A 25314-nucleotide genomic window follows, 5' to 3' on the forward strand; every position below is an offset into this window, starting at 1 on the left:
AGTCTGATTAAAGCTTGGAACTCCTGCGTACTACAAATGTACAAGCCGTCAGCAGATGCCGTTTGCTGAGGCAGATGGGTGAAAGTTAAACATAAATTGCGCTATTTCTTTTTCTTTTGGTTCATTTGTTTTTAATATAGTATAAAAAATCCTGCTATTCAGTTACGATGAACTTTTCTGGCATATGTTTCATGGCTGTTTGGGGTATTCTGAGAAGATCTTTGAAATTACAGTTTTACTATGTTTTATTATAGGAATTCATTGAACATGTAGAAACAAATTCTTAGAGTTTTAAAACTTCCTTTGGTGTTCATATTTCCAATGTTGAAAATAACAGTGAGAAATAATCATCAAATATTCACAATGAGACATAATGTCTCTCGTTTAAATCTTTTACGGTGGGCTATAGTAGGAGAATATCAGTCATATCTCTGATAGTTCTCATTCATTTAGTACTTGAATTTTCTTTATAGTATTGTAGTTTCTCACGTACTGTCTCATTTAAATAACACACACAGACAAGAAGAATGGTATTTTTATTCCTCATTCAGTTTAATGACATATACCATTTAATGTAATCGCTATTAATTGATAATAACTTGCAAGAACCATAATGGCATTATTAATCATTTTATAATATTTAGATATTTCTTGGCATAGAACTAAGTGCTTATTTTATAATTTAGTTTAGAAGGTTGTGTATCTCTAAAGAAATCTGCAATTTACCTTTTTTGCCTTGTTTCCAATTCATAAAATTATTTATAAATATTATTTATCAGAACAGATCACAAAAAATTTCAGCATAGTTGGAAGAATGGGGGAGCAATCAGATAAATGTCTAAATGGTTAGAAAATTAAGATATTTATCAAAAAAGATAATATGTAATTACTCTTTTTTAACTTTGAAATGTATTGTTGCTGCTATTTACAGGTTCCGGTTCATGTCGCTTTAGTTATTCAGACCCCAGCATCACCGTGTCATATGCCAAGAATAATAGTGCCGACTGGACTCTGCTTGAGAAAATTAGGTTTGTTATAATTTACAGTGTTTTCATAAATTCTGACCTAGGTGGATTTCTACTTCCCTGTTTGCCTTCACTCTACCACTGACTAGTCTCCATGGTTATAAGTACTCTGGTTGTTAATTATGTTGAGTACATAAGTACATGTATTATCATCTGCCCTGCTTGAATAAGTATTAAAAGTATTTTTTATCATTCAGAACTTCCCACTGTCGGTAGTTGCTATGACAAACTATTTATTTTTGGTAAAAGCATATTTGGGATAGTAACCTTTATGATGGAATCCTCCAGAAAATAACATCACCCATCTCTCTGGGCAGCCTGACTGTGGCCTGTTTTATAGGCCTACGAATATACTATATTACTACTGAAATTCCTTCCGGTTTGTGCCGATAATGAGTTAATAACCACTGTGCCTTTTGCATCTAATCTCTAGTTCCATTATTTCCCTTCTAACTTCCGTAAGGCCAGTTCTGAAATTCCATTATCGTAATTGTGATGCGACTTATAATCATTTCTTACATTTTCTGTATTTAAAAACAACCCCTCAATAAGAAAGTGAGGTAGGATGCTTGAAGAAGCTCACTCAAGTTGAAAAGATTCGGCTAAATTAGCAAAACTGAAATTATGTTTACGACCTCTGCATAATTTAAATCATAAAACAAAATTCAAAATGGATGCAGATATTTAACGGAAAAAAATACCTTGAACTTTTATAAAGTAGTTATTCTGATTGGTTTAGTTCTTAAATTACTATAACTCAAGTAGCATATTTTCCATTAATTTTCTACAGTTTTCTTTTCTCACGTGCTATTTCCCTTGCCATGTTTTCGTATTGAAAGAATTGTGACTTATTTAGGGAAGAATAAGTATTAGGTTTTTAGTCTTTAAGACTAAACCAATCTGTCCAAAGTTTCTAGTAGTATTTCGCAAAAAAAAATTGTCAGAAGTCTCAGCTCAGATCTAACCAAAAACTGAGAAAAGTGATTCTAACTCATAGATTTTAATATACTATCTCCCTCTGTACAGGATAATGTATAATTTATAGGTACCTGTGGCAAGCCAAGTTCTGACACACTGTGCCAATTTTATAATAGAGCATTTTACTATTCTTTCTAATTTCTTTTTTTTTTTTTTTTTAAGATTTTATTTTTTCCTTTTTCTCCCCAAAGCCCCCCAGTACATAGTTGTATATTCTGCGTTGTGGGTCCTTCTAGTTGTGGCATGTGGGATGCTGCCTCAGCGTGGCTTGATGAGCAGTGTCATGTCCGCGCCCAGGATTCGAACCAACGAAACACTGGGCCACCTGCAGCGGAGCGCGCGAACTCAACCACTCGGCCACGGGGCCAGCCCCGATTCTTTCTAATTTCTAATCGTTATTTTGAAAATACATTCATATTAAATATTTATGTAAATGGCTTTAAGCAAGGCAGCATAAATATTGGAAATTTTGCCCAAACTTCCATTTTTTCTCTAGCTAGTAGTTATATATCATAGTTTAGGTAAATTGTAGTAGATATTTCTTGCTGGAAAATAGCTACATGCTTTTGATATGACGCATAGTGAATGTACACATTTAATTCCAACATGTAAAGATCACATTCAGCTGATTCATTTGGTTTTATTGAAACTTTCAATTTTAGGTCATGCGCCAAACTATCATACTCATTAATGCAAATTTTCCCTACCATTAGTGAGCAGAATGAACGTATTTTCAGTCACTTCCTAAAACTGAAATATGTTATTGTCATCGGTTTAAATTATTTTTGAAGCTAAAAACATATTCATCATGAAATATCTTAAAAGAAAGGGGAGTTGGTTACCCCCAAAGGTAGAGTGCACCATCTATAACCTGCACTGACAAGTCTATGGATATATATGTGCTTCATTCGTGAGTGAAAAATATGTCTTTTCTGTAGTCCTTTCAAAACTGATTTATAGTAAGCCTGGGGTACTACTAGTTTGCATTTTAGCACCACTTTTAATCTTGGCCAAAGCTATCATTTTTACTATAGCAGGTTTCTACCTTAGTAGAATAAAATGTTTAGTGAAAATATTTTATTATATAGTAAAGGGCCTAGATTCTAACAGATGTAATATAAAAATCATGTTAAATTATATCAAGTTTTTAAAGATTGATCTACATGAAATTGCAAAGAATTATAGAGCATTTAATTCTCATGGCAAATCTCACATTTCATATAGACAAAACAAATAAAAGTGTATCTGGTTACTAGAAATAAAATAACTATTATGTAAAGACTGTGAAACATGTAGCATACGTTGGCCTCTAAAAGATGCAAAATTTCAGAGTAAATCAAAATTAAGATAATGATTTTATAGTTTTTCTCCGTTTTTTCTTCTTAGTATCAAATAAAATCAACTGTTTTATATTGCGTGCCTACCATATGCAAAAAACTGTGCTGGAGACACTTTGATTGTGTACAGGCACCATGGAAGTAGGCAGCATTTTCTCCTCAATTGTTCTTTTACTGGCTTACTTGAATTCTTCGTGTCCGCCTTGTGTGAAAAGTAAATCTCTTGAAGACATTTAGTACTTAAACTACCATCACTCAATATGAGCAACTTAAGAGTCAGCATATGCTAAAAGATTTAAGGGCTGTGGGATTGCGAGTGTTTAACCTGTAATGTAAGTAATATTTTTAAGATAATAAAACTATGATCTTAATTAAGAAACAAAATTGATCCATAAGAAAGAAAAGTGAGCGTTGTTAAACTTTCTTGCGGCACCAATTCCCGTCTCACCATATGTTTCAGAGCGCCTTCCAATGTCAGCACAATCATCCATATCCTGTACCTTCCTGAAGACGCCAAAGGGGAAAACGTCCAGTTTCAGTGGAAGCAGGAAAATCTCCGTGTAGGTGAAGTGTATGAAGCCTGCTGGGCCTTGGATAACATCCTGGTCATCAACTCAGCTCACAGACAAGTCATTTTAGAAGACAGTCTGGATCCAGTAGACACAGGCAACTGGCTTTTCTTCCCAGGAGCTACAGTTAAGGTTTGGTCTCTCTTTTGTTCCTTCTCCCTTCTAATATCTAAAGCTTGATAAACCAAATTGTACAAAGATAACTATTCTTACCAAATCCACTAGTAAAAGAATAGGAAATATTCTAAAGAGTAGGGAATCCAAGCAGAGACCGAAGGGTAATTTGGAGTTGGTGAGGTGGGAGGAATACTGTTTCTAGGATCAGAAATCATGTGCATAAAGGCTAGATGGTGAGAACACAAGAAAAAGGTCTTGGACAACGTTCATAATAGTTGCCTAACAGATGTTGATTCAGACTTGTGATGGTTAAGTCTGGAGACATGAGCAGTGACAGAACCTTGGAGGTCTTGCCAAGCTGCTGTAGAGTTTGAACTTTGTCCTAAAGGTGATGGGAGGCACTGACGAGGTCTAAATAAGAGTAGGACAGTCAGATTTGATTTTTGAAATATCCTTTTGAGGATGGAGGACAGAATGGAAGAGAGAGAGCATATGTGGGGAGACCATTAGGAGGCCGCTAGCAGTCCAGTGGGAGATCGTGTTGGCCAGATCGTGTTCCCTCATCCAGGGAGAGGATGGGGAAATGTGAATGGATTTCAGGGATTTTTAGGAGAGGGAATGGAGAAGATTGGGGACTGATCCAGATGACGAGGGAATAGCAGATGTCAAGGACAAGATTTGGGCACCTGGTTGGACAGTGGTGCCATTCATAGGAGGAGCAGGTTCACAGGAATTGATGGATTCACTTTGGACTTGTTGCTCTCTTTCTTTAATTGAGATATATTTGACATATGACATTATATTAGTTTCAGGTGTACAACATAATGATTCGTTGTTTGTATGTATTGTGAAATGATCACCATAAGTCTAGTTAACATCTGTCACCATACATAGTTGCAAAACTTTTTTTTATCATAATGAGAACTTTTAAGATCAAGTCTCTTAGCAACTTTTAAAAGTGCAATACGGTATTACTAACTATGCTGTATATATGCTGTACCTGTCACCATGCTGTCCATTATGGACATGTTAATCTTGATCATTCTGGGGGCAGACAAGAAGGAATATTTGATGGGAGGTTCGATGTATGGATCAGGAACTCAGAGGAAGTTTGGCAATTATCAACCTTTTGAATTGGAATTGAAATCCTGGGCTTACCTGCCCAGAGAGTATGTGGAATAGGAAATTGTGCCCAGGCAATATAAAATATGCCATTAGACCCTCAGCTTGGCCCTGTCAAGTTTCCAATATGTGAAAAAAAGTACAAATACAGCTTAGAGCATTTTAAAAATGTGGGTCATGGGTACAAAAAGTCCTGTGCTGTGTATGGGTGAGGTCACAAGAGGAGTAGCAAGAGGAATGTAAAGATCTAAGATGCTCACCTCCTTTTAGTAATTTATTTGAATTCTAGAAAAATGATTCCAAATTATTTAGAAAATCTTCAACACAGGAACTCTCCTGGCACAAATAACTTCTTGCTTAACAGATCAAACTCTGGACATTTTGCTTTAAGTTGATGAAATTACACCAACTGACTGGCATTAGGAACAGGCATCGTCTTTGCTCAATGTGAGAAAACACCCAGTAAACTTTATGGAATTTTTTTCTGAAAAAGACTCTGAAACCTTGGTCCCTTTAAAGAGAGTCATGGATTCCTTTCATATGGGTATAGAAAAGAACCTTTGTAAGGCTGTCTATCCCGTGTCATATCCCACTACCACTTGATTAAAGGAAGGGTTTCTGTTGTCATCGTTCAACACTGGCAAGAAGATGCGTAAACCCAGGAAACACAGGAAGGACTCAGAGCCTGGGATTCACATCCTTTTCCCATGAGGATTGTTTATCACTTGGTCTCAGTACCCTTTACTCTATAAATGCACTTTTTATACTTCATTTTACAAGCCATTATACTAATCTAATTAGCTATTTGGTTTCTTAATGCATGGTACCCATGGTAAAAATGCATGAAGTGTGGTTTTGCTTCAATAGTAATGCTTAATTAAATTACAACTTCACATGGAGCATCGTTTTTCTTTGTGGTCCCTCCTCCTACTCATAGCTTACCAATCACGCATTTAAGACTTGCCTAGTGACCTATTGCCTTCTAAGAAAAAAAATCGTAGTAATGATTCAGATCATGGTTTTTGACTTAGTTATCACATAGAAATTTTTCCCTGATGTTTCGTTTTAAAACTTGAAATTTTGCAGTAATAAAATCCAAGAATTGTCATTTTAACTCATTTACATGACCACCTTTTTGCTTTCTGGCTCAAACATCTGAGCATGAAAAACTTGCTTTTGCCAAATGATTTGGAGTTCTAGAAATAAAAATTGTTTATTTCAACTGTATGCAATTTCTTCGTTAAATATTGCTCCTTCGCTTGGTGACCTCTGAGGTGGAAACTGAATACAACCAATTAGAAAGCATTCATCTCAATGTTCCTATTGGTCACAGGACGTTTTAAACTTTGCTTTATTTTGGACTTTTGGTTTTGAGGGTTATGTTTGTTCGTTTGCTCAACCTACGTGTTATCTTTTCTATGTTCAATAAAAGTTTCCAAGATGTTTACATCTTAACTAAGGTCAAAGAGTGAGTCCAAAAGCAATTGAGAAATCATGCTTAATTACAAAATAGAGCTCATTCAAGGAAAAAATGTCCAAGCACAGGTAGGAGACTCTTTGTCTAAGTAATAAGAGCTGATTTTTATTGAGCATTTATTATTCCAGGCACACACATGAACGCATGCATGCACACACACACACACACAGGCTTATATATGTCATCTCATATAGTTTGATCTTTATAAACCTATAAAGAAGATGCTATATTAGCCCCACTTTACGTATGTGGAAAGTGGACATAGAAGTGTTAAATAACTTGTCCAAATATACCTCTCACCAGTGGCGGAGCCAGGATTCAAATGCAGGAATCTGACTTGATCTTGATCTCAGTCGCCACGTGACTTTGCTCTTAGAAGTAGTAAATATAAACGCGTGCGTCTGTTTGTCCTGTGTTTCTTCCCAACATCCGTTTGTTAAATTATCTGCCCATTTTCTTCCCCATCACTCTCTGACTATAGGTTAAAAGATTCTTGTTTTACTCATCTTTCTTGATCTTGCTCCAGCTTTATTCCATTTGTGCTGCACATGTCTTCCTCTGGATATAACATTAGGTTGAACGAGCAGGACTTAGGGATGGAAACTGGCTATAGAAAACAGGTCCGTTCTTTTTCCCCAGTGATCATTCAGATTCACTCTGACAGCTTCTCTATCTCTGCCCTCTTTGCATGAAAACCAAGGCACGTCCCAAGACTGCTGATAGACCAAAAATGTCATCCAGTCACTTTCGTCTCCCAAACAGTCTCAGCTCAATAACATATATGACGAGTTCACTGTAATAGTCCAAACTCCAAGCTTCATCCACAGCTTCTCCCCCGCTCCGGCTGAGGTCTGCTGCAGTGGGAATGGAGGCGGTGGTCAGCTTCTTATCCTTCCTCACCACCCCCCAGGAGTTTCAGCCTCTGGACCCTCTAGGACTGGGTCTTGAGGAAGGAGAAGAGACAAGAGGCAGATATTGTTGTGAGCCAGAATTACTGATCCCTCAGCCTGGCAAGTGATCAAAGCTGACTCTTGAATCTGCTAATAGGCTCTTTGGAAATCTCCCCGCTCCTCATGAAAGCTGGGGATCTCTCATTTGCACTTCCCCAGTGCATCTCTCCGGCAGGTCACGTCCGCTTCCACACTTGAGCCACCGGACCTCTGCCTGATGACTACAGACTTTCTGCTGAGGGCTCCTTGCCCCTCCAGGGAGCCCTTCAGGGCAGCATCTTAGACAAATTAGGCTGCCTTTTGTGTGCATGAGCCCAAGCCTCGTCTGTGGTGAACACTCACCGTGGATCCATTGTTGGGGGGAGAGTAGTTACTTCTAAACACAGCCCTCTTGCTACCCAAGCACCTGCCCAGAGGCCCCAGGCCCTAGTCTGAGCCCATACAGCATGCCCTACAAGTCCTGAGCACCCGGCTTGAGGAGGGAGAAGGGACCCTCCTTCCCTGACATGGGCATGGGTGGGACGCACAGCTCACCAATGACCCTCTCTAAAGAAATCGTCTCTCTGCTGTCCAGCTTCCCACACATGCCAACTTGAAACTTGAGTACCCTCGATGTGAGTGACTAAGCCATTTTATCACCTCTTTTGCTGGGTCCTTAGAGCTGGTCCATCACCTCATTTTGGCATGTGCAGTTGCCACCCATTTTCTTGGAGCTTTAACCAAAACTGATGCAAACCTAGTCCCATTGCAACATTCTGCTACACTGGACATATCCCTCCAGGAGAGCATTTACAACATTGCCTCGTAGATTTTTATATTTCTGTCTCCCTGGTTAGAATGTTAGCTTCGTAAGCTCAGGGACCATTTCTACCATTTTTCCATCCCCCGTGTTTAGCACACGATCGGTTGTTATTAGGTGTTAATTGAACGAATGAAAAGCCAGAAAAAAATAACAAGAAGATCTAGTTTGTGGGGAAAGAAGTGAAAGTTTATAATTCAGTGCTGCCTTGAAGGCAGCTGAAAATATGTGAATTGGCCTGGCTACAGCACACCTGTTAAGAAAATGGGCTTAAGACTCTGCGTTCAAATCTTGCCTTCACCATTTATGAGCCATGTGGTCTTGAGCAAGTTGCTTAGCTCTCAGTTCCTCAGTGTCCTTACCTGTAACAAGACCTCAGGTTGTGATAATTAAATAATAAAAGACATGTAAAACCCTTAGAATAGTACCTGGCACATAGAAATGGCTTAATAAATATGTGTCCTCTTCATTGAAAACTTTGAGAACAAATGTGCTTCACAAGGAAGCGAATATAGAGGAAAATGAGTAGAAGGCAAAAGATTGAGCTGACACTGCCAATTATGGGGAGGGGGAAAGAATAAGATAGAAAAATATATAGACTTCACAATTTATGTCATCCTTAAATGTCATTAAAGTAATACCAAAACCAAATGCATTAAATTGATTAAATTGGACACAAGTATTGCTCATACATGTAAACTTTGGCAGTCAAAATGAGAAACAGATTCCGTTGGAAATTTAAATGCCATTTGTGTTTTGGAATATTAATAGTAGTTTTCATTATTAACAACAAATGATTTTTTAAGTGCTGCTGTCCACAAAACAAGGGAATAGAAAGTAGTGAGTATGTAAACCATCCAGCTGGTGATCTTGAAAATAATGTTGGAGGTGGCAAGCCTAATAGGGAAGATAAAAATGAGTCACTGGCATTCGCAGTACATATTTCTCCTTGTCTTCTTTGATTTTTTTTAGTTTCTTTGGGAATATTTGATCCATTTCATCTGCGCCTGCCCTTGTTTATCTCAAGTAGGGCAGACTGATATAAGACCAAATAGAGTAATTAACTTAAGGAGTTTATGTGATCTGGAGAATTGCAATTATAGGTCATCAGTTTAAATCTGCCCTGAGTTGGTAGGGGCCATTACCATCTGTTGACTCTTTAGTAATTAATATAAAATAGATATATAACAGTATTGGCTTTTAATGTAAAACCTGACCTTACACTTGTGCTTTTTGCTTTGGAATTAGTAAGCCAAGGAGGACTATAAGAGGTTATAGAATTGATATGTTCTCCCTCCACAGCCATCTGTGTTTCTCTGCGTTCTCCTTACAAGTTCATGGCCTTGTCTGACTCATCTTCCAGTGCTTTTCTGGAGAAGTTTCCCATGTGGAAGAAAAGCTGTACCACATTCTGATGCTGCTAATTACCATCATGATTTTTTATTTCTCACAAATCCCTAAGCAGCCCTTTATTCACAACCAAGTATGTGGGCTCTAAACGCCAGTAAATATAGTGCTGCAGGTAGAGGGTTCCCCAGAACACCACCCTCGTTAGCAAGCTCCCAGCGTGAGCAGATCACGGACTCAGCAAGGCAGGGAGCCTGCAGCCCGCTCCATATTGAATCACCTGCCTTAATGGTTGGGTACGTGATTTTGCCTTCTTTCACTGAATGTTGCATCCTTCTTTTACTTTGGTATATGATTTCCAGACTAATCAAGAATTGTCTGTGTCAGTTGTTCCTATTCCGAGGATACAGCATATAGCTGTCACTTCATCATCCTCAGTTGCTAGAATTAGCTGTTGCTCCCCCTGGTGCCATCTCCCGCAGCGTCTCTCTCTCTCTCTCTCTCAGGGGGCTCTGGGTGTTTGTGCCACATTTAACAGTGGGAGGCACATTCTTCCTTTCTGAAGTGAGAGTATGATTAATCTCAGGGCAAATTCTGCTGCTCCATCTCGGTGAGAGTGGTCTTGGTTTTGCCATCAACGTTTAAGGGAAATGAACTGATGTTTTTGCCCCCTTCCGTTTGAGACACGTAGTATCAAGAATGAGCATTTCACCTTGGGTAGGATTCTCCTATCTGGGAATGATCCTTGCAATAGCCTGGAGACTGTGTGAATACCGGATAATAATAAATACCGTCATCCCTAAGTATCCCCCCTTACCAAAATCCACACGTGCTCAAGTCCCTTACATAAAACGATGTAGCATTTGCATATAACCTACGCACATCCTCCTGTATACTTGAAATCATCTCTAGGTTACTTCTAATACCTAATACAATGTAAATGTTATGTAAATATTTGTTATACTGTATTATTTAGGGAGTCATGACAAGAAAAAGTCTGTACGTGTTCAGCACAGGCACAACCGTCATAGGCCTTTCGATCAGATGAGCAGTTGGCTGAATCCGCGGATATGGAACCCACAGATATGGTGGGCCGACTATAATAGTAATAAATAATAATAGTATCCATACTTATGATAAGTAGTAACAGTAATAGTAGTAGTAAAATCATGGCATTTCGCGAATGCTTTGTAGGTGTGAGTACTCTGAGGAAGGCCCTGTCATCCGAGTTTTTATCTATAAGAGATAAACATTAGGTGTCTACAAAGACCCTGGATGCCTAGTGCTTAATTTCCCTTAGTCACTCTTGAAACATCTGGACAAGGCCATCAAAGTCATCTCTTTCCAACTTCTCAAACACACATCCTGCAAGCTGAGAATATCCTTGATTTCAAGTTCAAAGAAAAACACTAAATGTGAGATTTTAGACGCTCAGCCTGGCGCTGCTGAAGTCTCCCGCTTTCCATAACTCACCATCAAAGAGAAGAGCTGCACAGTCAGTAAGGTACTCAGAGGAGAACCCAGGGACAAAGGACTTGGAAAGAGCTGTGAGCAGGGTTTTGGGTTTTCTTTTTTCTTTATCCTTTAACAGTACCCCACAAAGCAGAATTTCCAAATGGAGCGATATGCCATGGAGGTGAATATTGGCCAAGCAGCTGCTTCATTTTGTTCGTTTGTTTGTTCCCATCTTTGGTGGCAGCCAAAATTTTGTATTTTGAAAGCATGAATCATACATGACTCCTTGCTATCTGTGTCTCTGTGAGATAGAGAGAGTGAGAGAGAGAGGGCTTTGCTTGCTCACTGTTAATAAATGTTTATGTCTGCCCAGCTAGCCTGGTTACCCTCAGCTTGGAAAGGCATAAATCACTGGCTTCTGTCAACCCTGGAATTGACCTGCAGATTAAATGCAGATCACTGTGAGATAGGTGCTGTTCCATGTATTTTTTATTTTTAAGAAATCTTCCCACTCTGATTGCTGTGCCTGCACCTGCTAATCTTTTCTATTTATTACCCTAGTTCACCGTATGGATAGTAAAGAATTCCAGATTACTCCCTCTACACATTTATGTCAACTTGTGTTGAGAAGTAAACCAGCTCTAAATGACACAGATTCGGTTATGAAGGTTTGTCCTTTAGAATAGGCTGTGATTTGATCACATGGACTTAAAAGAAATACCCTTAAAAAGTAATTTATTAAATTTTGCAAATTTATGCCAAGCATTGGGAGTAACTAAGTATACAGAATTTAGAAGGGTCATATCTTATTCTTCTCTCTACAGCCACTTCCAGTTAGACAGACAGCTTCCTCTTCATTTACTCGTGATAAATATCCAATAATAATGTCAATTTTCCCAGTTTAACAAACACCAAAAAAGCCCTAATGAAGACAACAGCCATTCGGTAAATCAACAACCCATTAAGGGGAAGCATTAAGTCAGAACAAGAGAGTCTATTAATTTTCTTATAACTCTTGTGCATTATGCGTTTGCCAAATTCATTGTCCCAGTGGACACTAGGCAAATCTGCAGTCCTGAATCAGAATTGGAGCTTTCATTCTGGGATTCCACTGTCACCCGTCTAACGCTATTGTCACAAATCGTTGAATCGTTAATGGAGAATAAACATCGTTATGTCCAAATTATGAAAAAAATGTAAATTAATTTGTCTGAAAATTTAAAGTCTTAACGCAAGTTAAGGATAATGGAAAAAATCTGAGACAAATGGTAAAAGGGCTGATCATATCCAAAGCAGAATTCATTTTCAAATGTGCCTTTTGGTAATGTAATCCCCTGGCGGAACAATACCTGCCTACTATAATGCCCGACTTGTCTGCCAGAAATTGAGCACCCCAGAAGAAGGTTTCAGCAATCCATTCAGTGATTTTCTTTTTTTAGAGTGTCAGGACAAACAGGAGGAAGTCAGATAGGCTTTCCAGAAATGTGCTTTGCAAATCACTCTGCTGGAAACTATCTGGTCTGTAACTTGAGGGGTTTGAGTCCTGATTTTCTAATGAGGATAAACCCGAGCTCAGTTAGACTTGTGGCTAGTCCGTGTTCCCATGTCTTTTCCTATTAAGAATCGGAATGTTAACTATGATTTTCTGGCCAGATTCCAGCCTGGTTAATTGCATGCTGTCTACCTCAATTCCCTTTGCTTGGGATGTTCTTCACTTTCGATTGCCTTGCTCTCTCAATGTCATGTTTCCCCCAAGAGGTGGGTACATGATATTGTAGAATGAGCCAGAATATAATTTGTTAAGCAAATAAGAGTACTTTGGGGATGAAGGGTTAAGCATGAGTAGTGTGCTTTTCACTATTTTCCCCCAATGTGGCCTATTTGTATAGTAATTAACGTGGAATAGCATTAGTGAAACATGGAATTGAGCCAAATCACCATGACAAGAGTGGCAATAACACAGAAACAAATAATTTTGAAAAACTCTGCTGAAAATAACCATTCATACGAATCCCCAGAGCCTGCCTACCCAATGCACCATTTTCGTTTGTTTTTGGTCTGAAGCTGACACATTTAATCACTAATTAAGTTAACAAAATGTTCAGTAAGTGAAATTTATTTTATTCTCTATGAACATCAAAAGCGTAGTAACATTTTCCATCCTCTTTGTACCTAGCACAGCACAGGGCACAATAACTTGCATAGTGGCGCTCATTAAAGTAAGGTTTGTTAAAGGAATGAATGAAGATGGGGCAGAAAAGGGGAAGGCATTAACATTAACTGATTTCTAAGATTGACCACCCTTTAGTAGGCATGTTACCTGCTACCTGTGATCTACTGCAAGTTGTCTCATCTCATCTTCACAATAAGCCCCATTTCACAGATGGAAAAACAGAGTCTCAAAGAATGGCAAACGGCTTCCCCAAGATCAAACAGCTTTGATTTTCATGGCCAAGTATGTTTTGCTATAAAGCTCGGCCCTTTCATTCCTTGGTATCATGCAGCCTCCCGTGTTGTGCCTGGCATGCTCAGCCTTAATTTGAGGAGGCAAGTCTGAAAAGCTCAGACACTGTGAAAGTCAAGTTGATCCCATAGACAAGGTTAACAAGTGCCCTATGGAATTTACGTTGTTACTTTTCCTCTCATTACTCCAATTCAGATCCGTCACTATTGCCATTTTAGAGTTGTCATAACTGTTGCCAAGTAATTATACACGTGTCACAAAATATACCCTAAATTGAATCTTTATAAATCTTAGTACAAAGTGGTTCAAATGTGAACGCTTAATGAATCCAGAAAATAATGAGGAAAAAATACTCTTTAAGCTCCCTCAAATTCACTCACCGTGGCTGAATCTATTGTGTTGACTAGGGAAAATGCACTTCAGCCCTCCCGCACCTGGACGGTGTTCATAGCCAAGTTTTGAGTTCTTTAACTGGCATTAAATTACCCAGCATTGAATGTGTGGAAAAGGACAGAAATTCATTTTGCCTCATGAGAGAAATCATTCTCTTCTTATTTTGATTTTTTTATAGCATGAAAGTCTGTCCCTTTAAAGACCATTGAACCAGGATGTAGGAAATACTCACTTCTGTGTGATAATAGCCATAGCATAGTGAAGGACCTAGGAAACACAATGATATGCAGGCTATAATTCAGTCAATTTCCAGTCACTCAGTCACACATCTCACTTTAATCCGGAAACTCAAATACCAATATATTTTATTTCCAGCCAGACAGTGGCTAAGGCTAATTTATGGCTTTGCCAACAATGCCATTTTAATTAATTTTATTCATCTTATTTCTCTTTCCTCTGCTCCTCATAGCTCATCTGTTTGCATTGCCTAGATTTTAATTAAAAAACCTCTCCTCTCTAAGGAGCAATCTGAAGTGGCAAAAATAATCACTTAAAATATTACAGTCATTAAAAAATTGGCTGTGGTGGAAGCCATGCATTTTCAATTTTCCTACAAATGATGTTTTAGCTTCCTTTTAAAGTGCACTTTGTATCTCAATTGTCTGCCACCAGCCAGCTTGGCTATCAAAAATGGTCTTCCAGCTGGGTGGGCTGAGTGACAACTCCTTAATGGAGGAAATGGATGGCTCTCTGCTCCTGTGGAGGAGAAGGGTTACCAGGCAGATTTCATTCCATCTGCCACCAGCGCTCTGCAAGCTGGCATGGCCCAAATGCCCAGTATCCTCATCCCAACAAAAAGGATACCGTCGCAAAATAAATTGTAAGGCTACAGATGTCTGAAAGAATCATCAGGGCCATTAGACCCCAGGGAGATAATATTAAGAGGTGCCTCGGTGTTCATCTTTGATGAAAACTTAATTAAACTATGGCGGAGGCCATTGCAAGTACTTTTACAAGTACAGAGGTGAAGTCATTAACATTTTCAGCAGAGTGCAGGGAGCAACCTTAGAAAAACGCCATCCTGAATTGTGGCCAAGGGCCTGTTACAGTGAGGAATTTGCGGTGATGTTTCCTGTTGATGCTTTTCTGAATGGCAAATTCTTGTCACTTAGTGACACTGTGTTCTACTTTCCAAGGAAAGGGAACCCATTTAACAGCAAAATAGAAAAATATTTTTGATTAACAAATAGAAACAAATAAGGACTATAGTTAAGGGATTTTTAAAAATTGGAGATCTGCTAGTACTTAGAAGTATAAAGTGTATGTTACTGATCAATGCTAAAATAATAAAACCAAGTAAAAATAATTGTGATCAATATCATAACTAATGTACATTAGTAGGGCTAGAAATAGGAAGAAATACCTAGAGTCATCTGCAGAAGTTATACTTTTATTTTACCAAAAATAAATGCTTAGTTACCTGGTATATACTCACCATAAGTCAGTCAAAATCTATGACTCAGGAAGTCACGTGTTATTTATAATCATTTGCTCAAGAAAACCTGATAGATTTTTACTATACTCAAAATAGTCCTGAATTCAAAAATATTCTTGTTTTTATCACATCAAGAGCTCATGTGTCTCACAAAGCTCCACATTTAACTGTCTTTTGAAGTCGTTTAGATTTTAATTGTTATTGCACATAAGTAATGTGAGTTTGAATAGATGCTGAACAAAAACAGCTGGGTATTAAAATCAATGAGAGCAATTTCCTGAAATTCTTCTCATACTTTTAATGCACATCTTGTTTGGGTTTTTAGCAAACTATATTGATGTTAAACAATGCAAGTTCATCTGTAAGAAAAGTGGCGACAGACATCTTGCATTATTAAGTTTTTCTGTCTTAGGAGAATGTTTGGTAGTCTGCCAAAATTTGGAGGGCTTTTAAAGTTCTAATTGATGGTTCTGTCTGCCCTGAAAATGAATGACTGTTTGCGGTATTTTTATCAGATTGTATTGTGGGGCGTATTTCTTTACATTTTACTAAAGGTTTTAAGCTGATCTGAAGAATGTTAATAACTATTCTAACGAGAAACACAATTAAAAATAGATTTAAATACTCGTCTATTTCTCTGTCACCTACTGCTTAGAGTATGGAATGTAATCGTTTATTTTTGGGGAAAAGTACATATTCAGAAATAAAACAACAATTATTGTATAGTACTTAGAAGTTTCAGAAAAACACTTCCATATATTATTATAATATTATTGTGCTTCTAACAGGGTCTCTAGGGAGTAGATTCTCCAGTGTGAGAAACTGAGGCCTCGAAGGGTTAAATGACTTAGGCAAAACCGTGTAGCCATTAAGCGGAGAAAATGCGCGGGAACGGGCCTTCTGATTCCAATCCCCAAACTCCTTGAGGATGGATCACAACTGAGTCTTCATCCCTTGTCATCCAGATGGTTTTTGGTTTCCAGTATCTGGTTCTTTTCCAGCCTTAACCTCCTCGATTCCTGTAAGTGTTGAATTAATTGAGGTAGATTCTAGGGGAAGGTTCAAGCAAGCAGGCCATGGATTCCCATTCAGAGGCAGAGATGCGAAATCAGACAAGCGGAGGCCACGGACTCTACCTCAGTTGAAATGCACTGAGGCTTAAATTCTTAGTTTGGAGAGCATCTAGGAAACCAGGCCAGTGTAAGACATTGAGCCCCCCATGAGCAATCCTGAAAGAGAACTGGCACAAGACTCTAGCTTGCCTTGTAATTGATTTAGGAATCCTCAGAATGAGACACAGGTTCTTAAATCCAGGGTCTATACATAATCGACTTCTCAGTAGGCCCATTCCTGCCCAAATGTCTCAGGAATTCACCAGTTGCACACAAACTATCCCCTATTTATGTTCCTACTGTTACCTCGCTGGCTTGTGTTACCCTCACTCCAAACTTTGAAAACAGTGGGTCCTACGCAGAATGGCTGAGGCCGAAATCCTATCCTGATCTCCTTAGCATGGTGGGGAGCGGAGCAAGCCGTCTGTAGCTGTGTGTGGGTTCTGTGCGTCTCTAGGCCCTGCTACCCAGAAAATGGCAGCCCTGTCTTGCTAAGAGATGGGGGAGGTTGAGTCACCTCCCACTGAGCTGTGACTGTTTACTTTGGGTGTGTCACAACGCATCTTTGGTAGTGTGGCACTCTACTCAGACCATGAAGAAGAGAATATTCCAAGAGCAATCCTTCTCCCCCTCCATACCCAGGAACACCGGGCCTGTTTGGGAAGGGAGAATAGAGCTAATTATGAATCTTCCCTTTCACCTGACAGACAGGATTCGGATATTTCCGGTGCAGAGACCGACACTGACTGATGTAACCACCGCCCTGTTTGTTTGAATTTAGATTGGCATTGACTATTGTTCTTTTACTGCAAGTTGGTAAAGAACAGTTCTTTCCCTATAGAAATGATAAAACTATGTCAAAAACTATACCATTCTGTCCTTCCTGGAAACCTGCCAAGGACGGATCCTCCTAGTTTTTAGATCCCACCAGTGTGAAAATTGGTTAGCATTCAATTAAAATGAGTATTAATTTTTTTCAGATTGCTTTCTTTATGCTCAGTGTGGTAGATATTACTTGTGTTTCATATGCTGGCACTGTTACAGTTATAGTGACAAAAAGGTACTTTTGGTAGCGACTTTTCAGTAGGTGCACAATTTCAAATGTACTATTCAACTACCAAAGGTATTTGGTGACAGCAAAATAATTAACAAGAAGATCTTTTAAAATATATTTTTATTTTTCTAAAACGTCAACTCATTTTAATTTTGTGAAACAAGCTTAACAGAATGCTATCCAGTTTTATAATTTTTTTTTTTTCTGAAGAATATTCACCCTGAGCTAACATCTCTTGCCAGTCTTCCTCTTTTTTTGCTTGAGGAAGATTAGCCCTATGCTAACATCTGTGCTGGTCTTCCTCTACTTTTTATATGTGGAACACCATCGAAGCATGGCTGGTGAGTGGAGTAAGTTCGCACCTGGCATCCAAACCCATGAACCAGGGCCACCAAAGCGGAGTGCACAGAACTTCAACCACTCGGCCACAGGGCTGGACCCATGATTTGTTTTTTGACAATAAATTTTCCATTTCAACTAAATTAAAATATGCGTCAAATATCTTAATAGTATAAATCTTGGAAGAGTAGCAAAACAATTATTTATAACACGGAGTCTTAAAATATTAACACACAATTCTGAGGTCAATGGAACCAAAACTGAAACAGTTAAATTGGTGGTGAGCCAGAAATGACCAGGGTTTCATGTTAAGCAAGCCATTCTTTTTATTACCCAAATATATTCTTTTAAATTGTAATATAAATGGTCTGTTTTCACGTGTATAGATATTCATATGTGCCATTTCCTTAGACGTTGGTTAAATGTGTCATTTGCATTGCTGTCAGAGCCCTCCTATTAATTCCAGATAAATGTAGACGACAGTTTTTCAGGATTCCAAATGTAAAGGTAATTGTGAAAACCATGATGTAGAGCTCAGCAGATTTATTGTTAGGAAAATGATCTTCATTATTCTAGTTCCATTATGTTTACAGGATAACAGTAGAGGGTCCTTGGGTTTGTCATCACTTGACAGTTTCTATTTACTGTTAAATAAACTGAATCCTGGTTTCAATCAACCTGTGTGGGTTAAGAATCGCATTTCATGAGGTCAGTGTAGCATCTGTGAAAAGTCTGTATTCATTGTGGTGTGAAGAAGGTTCTGGGGCATGCGTGCCACACACTACAGTATTTTCTGAGATGATGACAGCCCAGTGGATATGCTTTAATCTTAGCACTGTAAAGTGACCCCCCAAGGTCGTATGCTCCAACTCTCTTGAACTTCTGGAAGCTTCTGGAAGCTTTGTTTACACTTTCCATATAGTGCTCTGGTTCTTCCCTCAATTGATTTTACCAGCTTTACCCAGTTTAATTGTCATAAAACATTTCTTTGCACACCTCGCTCCCCTGTTTTGGGACACCACTGCCAACAGAATAACGTAGAGATCTCTTAGACCACCATTTAAGATCCTTCACTGTCGGCTCCAGTCTAATTCTCAAAGTCACGCCTACTTATCACCTTTGTCATTCATTCATATTTGTCATCCAACTTGGAGTTTTATCCATCATCTAAAGCCAGTTGAAGACCTGGTCATCCACGAAGCCTACTCATCTAGACAAGCCCTGGATACAGGGATTCCTACCTTCTCTCACCCGTTAGCACTTACCACATGCTGCCTGGCATTGAGACCTATCTTCCATGTATCTCAACTAGACTGGGATTTTTCGACAGCAAAGATTATGTATTATTACACTGCATTATAAACCCCTTCCCCCACTACCTTCCTTGATGCCTTCTACGTCATAAGTTCTCCATAAAAGGTTGGTTGATTACCTGAAAAGGCATACCCAGATCATTCATTCATTCATGTATTGAATTATTGAAGAAATGTTTTTGAATTCCTGCTGTATGCCAAGCACTGTGCTAAGACCTGGAATATAGCAGGGAACAAAATGGGCATGATCTCTGCCCTATAGAACCTACAGTCACTGGGCCTCACTGATATTTTCCGTCTAATTATGTTTCTTCATTTCTGTTTCATTTTAAGAGTGTATAAAGTGTAAAAGAATGTTTGATCTTTCATTTATTATCATTTCTCTATATGTGACTTATTACTAGTGAGTAAGCTAGTGTTCTTTCGGAGAATAGCAAAGTTTGTGATTTCCCAGCTCCTTACTGGGGGTGTCATGCACTTCTTAGGTCTGGTCGGAAGCTTTTACTCAAAAGCTAGCTGAGAATATATGATCATATCAGGGATTACTTTGACCTTTTCTGTATTCCATGTTTTGATTAGCTGGCTATTCTACTCATATCCCATTTATGGACAAATTGTGAAAGGCTTGAATGGCAAGCCAGAAATATATGGAATGTTGAAAAGGTCAGTGCGATTTAGCCCGTAACCACAGTATTGAAAACATAGGGCAAGTCATTATCACACTGAATTCCCCAACAAGGACTGTGGTAAAGATGGGAAATTGTTCCAATTAAAATATTCTTGTTTCTTACTGAAAGCTGAGGTGGCAAAGCTCAAATGGCCTCTTGACTCCTTTTTTGTGATAACTTAATAAGTTAGAAAGAAATTGTAATTGAATTAAACAAGACAGAAAAAGGAGTAACAAGCTCTTTTGAGTTGAGAGTCCATCGTAGAGGGAATAATATAATGACTTTTCTAAAATCTCTAATTATACATGAGTAAGACATTTACAGCTACAGAACCAATTCAACAGCCACCCCATGCTCTCTTTTTATCTACAGCATAGCTGTCAGTCAGATGGGAACTCCATTTATTTCCATGGAAATGAAGGCAGTGAGTTTAATTTTGCAACCACCCGGGATGTAGATCTTTCTTCAGAGGATATTCAAGAGCAATGGTCAGAAGAATTTGAGAGCCAGCCTACAGGGTAAGTAATTGCGTCTCCCATGCTGTGTGTAGCACTTACATTTATTCCGCTGGACAGATTTTAAATGCATATTGTTAAATAGCAAAAGCATGCTTAAGTCAATACTGGTGATTCTTATCATAGGCAAGCTGAAAGGGTCACACTTATTCTATAACATTCCTTATTAAGTAAGCAACTATTTTTATGCATATTAAAAATTGGTGATTGCAAATACCTCTTAACTTCAGTTGAGCCACTTATATATTATCTTTGTTTATTCTGCTTTTACTGGGAGAAGGGTTTTTTTTTCAATGTGTATAGAATACAGAATTGTTCCACTACTATTATATGGAGACTTTCAGTTGTCTTCCTGGGGCTGATATTTATAGATGCTGCTACTTGATTTTCAGTGGAATGTGGGTTTGAGCTATAAAAAATTTTTAAGGGGTAAAATTTATCTTTTGAGAGATTTTCAAAGGAGAAACATGGGGGTGAGGTTGACGTAGAAGAGACGGAAGCGCTGTGGATAACTTGGTAGTAGTCATTTTTCGCTATTCTGAGCTGTGTGCCTTCTTCTGGGTCCTGTATCCCTAAGATGTCTCCTGGTAATTGAGCAGCATTTTCAGAAGTTCAAGTTGAAAAAAATTAATAGGTTCAGAGAATCAAACTTCATAAGGGAGTGTGAGTTGGAAGGAAATTCTGGAAATTTCCTTCTTCTCACTTGGCTTTTTTTTTCTTTTTTGCAACAAACACATGTAATCAGAACACCAAGTCCTGTTGTCTAATGTATGTTTTCTAGTACTATGATGAGGATGAATGAAATAACATTAAATTTAATTTCATAATGAATATGAAATAGCAGTAATTTACCTCTTAACTGTGAGAAAGTTTTCCAGAACACAATATTTGAGGTGTAGTCATGTCTCTCTGATCTCAACAAATTAAATCAAAACTGGGTGGAACTTCTAAGTGCCTGAGTGCCAAGAAGGCCAGTATTGCTCTCTTGGGCTCCCAGCTTCTTGTGCCTTGCCCAGGAACTGCATTCAGACCCAATAAGAGGGAGGTCTGGCCAGCAGCCTGAGCTGCCACTGCTACTGTTACCCCTTGCTGCCCCGTCAGAGTCTGTCACTGCTGAAAGCTAGATTTCTACTGCGGCTCACCCAGACCTGCTGTTCACTGCCCCCAGGGAAGTCCTTCAGGGCCAGCGTGTGGCACAGACCAGGTGACCCTCTGAAGAAGGTTGACACTTTGAGCAACCGCACCCCCTCGGGGCCTACCATTGACCTCTCTGGGCCTAACATCAGTGCTCAGCCCCTTCAGTCCATGAAGGCCTTCTCCTCTAAGGTTCCTGTCACCCTTGAAGTTTCATGCCCAGTGTCACTCTGGTGTCTCCTTGAGGGACCAGCACCCATACCTCCTCTTTTTCGTCTCCAGGATCTCCCCAGGCCTGAGGCTGCTTTCCTTTGTAACCCTACACTACACAGGGCTCGTTCCACTCTCCTCGAAGGCCGAAGGGCTTTGATGGGGTCCAGAACTTTGACAATGCATGCAAGACCTCTTTAGCTCTCTTCTAGAGATAAAGAATCCATCGCCAGCATGTTGGTCCTTTCTCCCTGATACAAGAGACCAGTTCAAATTCCCTTCCTGATTATGGAGCTTGACTACCTAGGAGGGGGTCCCAAATTTTGAAGCACAAGACTTGTTGACCCCACTCCTCCATCTCTTCAAGCCAGTACCGTCCACATAGCAGTGACAAGTCATCCTCTTCAATGAGACCCACACCCCTGGGGACTCTAGTGATTACCCAGGGAAACCAAGTCCCCATCCCACTAAAGGAGAGAGAGAAACACAAGTTTACTCTCCAGTGGTACCATTCCACATAAATCCTAACCTCTCTCTCTCTCTCTCTCTCTCTCTCTATGCAATAAGACTCAAAGCCTTCAAGGTCACTTACTCTTATTCTTTTGGGAAGAGAGAAAATTTATTTTTACCTGTGGCCTTCATATCCTCTCCCAGAATGCCCTCTTCCTTTTTTTTTTTTTTAAGCTTGTAGTGTCATCAAATCCTGTTTATAAAAGAACAAAAGAAATGCTCTTCTGGATAAACCAATGGTCCATCCAGCTCTCTGCCAGCAGCAGTAGAGACGTAGTACAGACACACAGAAAAACCCTTTGTGAGTTAAGTTTAGAAAGAAATCGATATGGTATTAGAAGAAACCAAACATATTTTAGAAAATTATCGTACTAGTCCAGAGACATAGCTGGCAAAAAAGTATATTCCAATTAACAGATCGTGCATTCCGTTTTCACAGAGTGCTAAGGATATAAGAGAATTTCTGGCTAAACCAAATCATTCATCCTCCAAAACAAAAGAGAACTGAAAGTATTTATGCCTGAAAAGAAGAGTGGAAGTCAATATGGACACAGGGGCATCAGAGCACGTTGCGTTCACTCATGGACTCAGGTGGTTTCTGTCCTGCTCTTTAGACGCGTCTCAGGACCCAGGATACATCAGGGTTTGGTCACAGTTAAGAGGCTGATGCTTTCGGGCCATGGAATTGTCAGCAGCTTTCTGTCCCAATAACAGGGAATAATGTGCTTGACAAAAAGCACCTGTGCCACTCTAATTGGGATACAATTAATTCGTCTGAGTTCCAAAGGCCGTTTAATTGTTCTAGCAACCACACCTTAGGTTGCTTTGCAGCTTTCCCTCTAGGGCACCAGGCCACAACCCCAGAATGACCTCACCTGTGCTCTCCTCTGACGGCTCAGTCATCAAGTTGGTCTTACGTGATAAAGGTGTTAAAGGGTAATGACAGGGCCTGGTATTTTCTGTTTGGGGTGATGATAAAAATGCTGGTTTCATCCGTGGCGGTGTGTACGCGCCTGTATGTGTGTGTCCACTGCCCACACCCACCAGTCCCAAATGTGGCTTTATTGGTCTAGGTAAGAATGCTGTCATAATAATTTTTAATCACAGCTTCAGGGAAAAAAAATCATGTCACAAAATCAAATTAATGTGAAGTATTTTTACCTATGGTAAGACCTGACAAAGACAAACAGATTAGGAATTTGGTAGGGAAATTCTCGAAGTGTTTTGTTTTCTCAGCAAGGTTTACTGAATATTTGTCATTATTCTCTTCCACCATCACCACCCACACAATTTATCATCATAAGCTCACCTACAAAATAGATAGAAAACATAGATGATAAATCTTTATTCAAGAATGACCAATCGAATTGATTGAATTCTATAGTTTTGAGGTGACTTTTTTTAATTTAAAAATTAAATTATTAATGTGCATATAATATTTTCATCTCTTAACTATGTTTTCCTCCCATAAGAGTGACGAGAGAGAAAAAATAATAAGCAGTTGTCTCTAATAATGTCTTCAAAACATTTCATATGAATAGCAAGAAAGAAAAGAAAGCCGTTAAGTCATTATGACTTTTTTTTGGAACCCGCCTTCCCAAATATCCCTGTTTTCCTAGTATTTGAATCAAAGTATTTGAATCAAAGTATTTGATCTCAGATCACGAGGATGCAGGTGCTGTTTGCCTTTCATACCACAAAGCTGTCCCCACACCAACGTTGATAGGTTCATTTTTTTTTAAGTGGGGTTTTAAAGGTTTTTTTCTTTTTTCCTCAAAAAGACACAGCTGTTACTTCAGCCAGAAAAAAACTAATAGATACACTGATAATTTATGTGAGTCTGTCTAAACTTTGGCTTAGCCTTACAAACACATCATTTAATTAGCAACTACCATGTCTCATCCAGCTGAGGCTGTCTTCAGGTGAGAGGAGGCTTTGCAGAAAAACACATTGCTTTTATATGGCATCTGTATACTTCTCTTTCATCCCCAATGCAGACATTATATGTTTGTACTATTCAAATACCTTGTTTAAAAATCTATTTTATTCCTGTTACCAGAGTATTTATGTTAAAGAGAAACTCCACAAATGTAATTTGTTGGAATAATTGAATCAAGACAGCATGCTCCAGTCTTTCCAATTGCCCCAAATTCTTGGAAATTACAGAAAAAGAGCAAATGAATCTATAATGACACTGTAAAACAAGAAAGTGTGCCCTTGGTAGTTGGGTCAGGAATTAGGAAAGATTACGCAAAAAAGGAGAGAGGAGGAAGGGATCTGATGAAAGGAGGACACTGTAACCCAAACACATGTTGAGAATGATGCTACACAAGGTGTCTCAGTGTTGCTCTGGGTCACAGATGCTGGACACAGGCATCGGGATGAGCTCTGAGGTGCTCTGTAGGGACTGTCAGGTAGGTGAGCCCTTTCCACGCCCACTTCCCAGGAACAAGCAGTGGATGTGGACACCTCGAGTGGAGAAGCAGGGTAATGCCAGGTGACTGGAAACCTCAAAGGGAATGAAGAGCCCCCACGACAGTCCCCACCACGGGCACACCCCCACCCCCATCCCCACCCCAGTAGGCGTTTTTTGCACCAAAACAAAGAGAGAATAGTAGAAATGAATTTAAGCAGGTGATCTAGAGTCATCAATCTGGGGAAAATCAACTCCATACAAAAGAAGCATGAGGGGCCGGCCCCGTGGCTGAGTGGTTAAGTCCATGTGCTCCACTGCAGCAGCCCAGGGTTTCGCCAGTTCAGATCCTGGGTGCAGACATGGCACCGCTCGTCAGGCCACGTTGAGATGTTGTCCCACATGCCACAACTAGAAGGACCTGCAACTAAGATATACAACTATGTACCGGGGGGATTTGGGGAGATAAAGCAGAAAAAAAAAAGCAGCATCGAACTGAAGAACTAAGAGCTGAGAAA

At 39.2% G+C, this 25314-nt stretch overlaps 1 protein-coding gene across 2 annotated transcripts in view; it reads left to right on the forward strand.

Annotated features, from left to right (window-relative positions):
• Positions 1-25314, forward strand: part of RELN (reelin) — a 466017-nt gene that overhangs the window by 262438 nt on the left and 178265 nt on the right. For both annotated transcript variants that reach the window (XM_070505680.1, XM_014831901.3), the window contains exons 9-11: positions 932-1028; positions 3801-4041; positions 20387-20532. In XM_070505680.1, the coding sequence (XP_070361781.1) occupies positions 932-1028; positions 3801-4041; positions 20387-20532 (484 nt within the window). The remainder of the gene's footprint in view (positions 1-931; positions 1029-3800; positions 4042-20386; positions 20533-25314) is intronic.

This window comes from Equus asinus, chromosome 1, assembly GCF_041296235.1.
Source record: "Equus asinus isolate D_3611 breed Donkey chromosome 1, EquAss-T2T_v2, whole genome shotgun sequence".
NCBI classification, from domain to species: domain Eukaryota; kingdom Metazoa; phylum Chordata; class Mammalia; order Perissodactyla; family Equidae; genus Equus; species Equus asinus.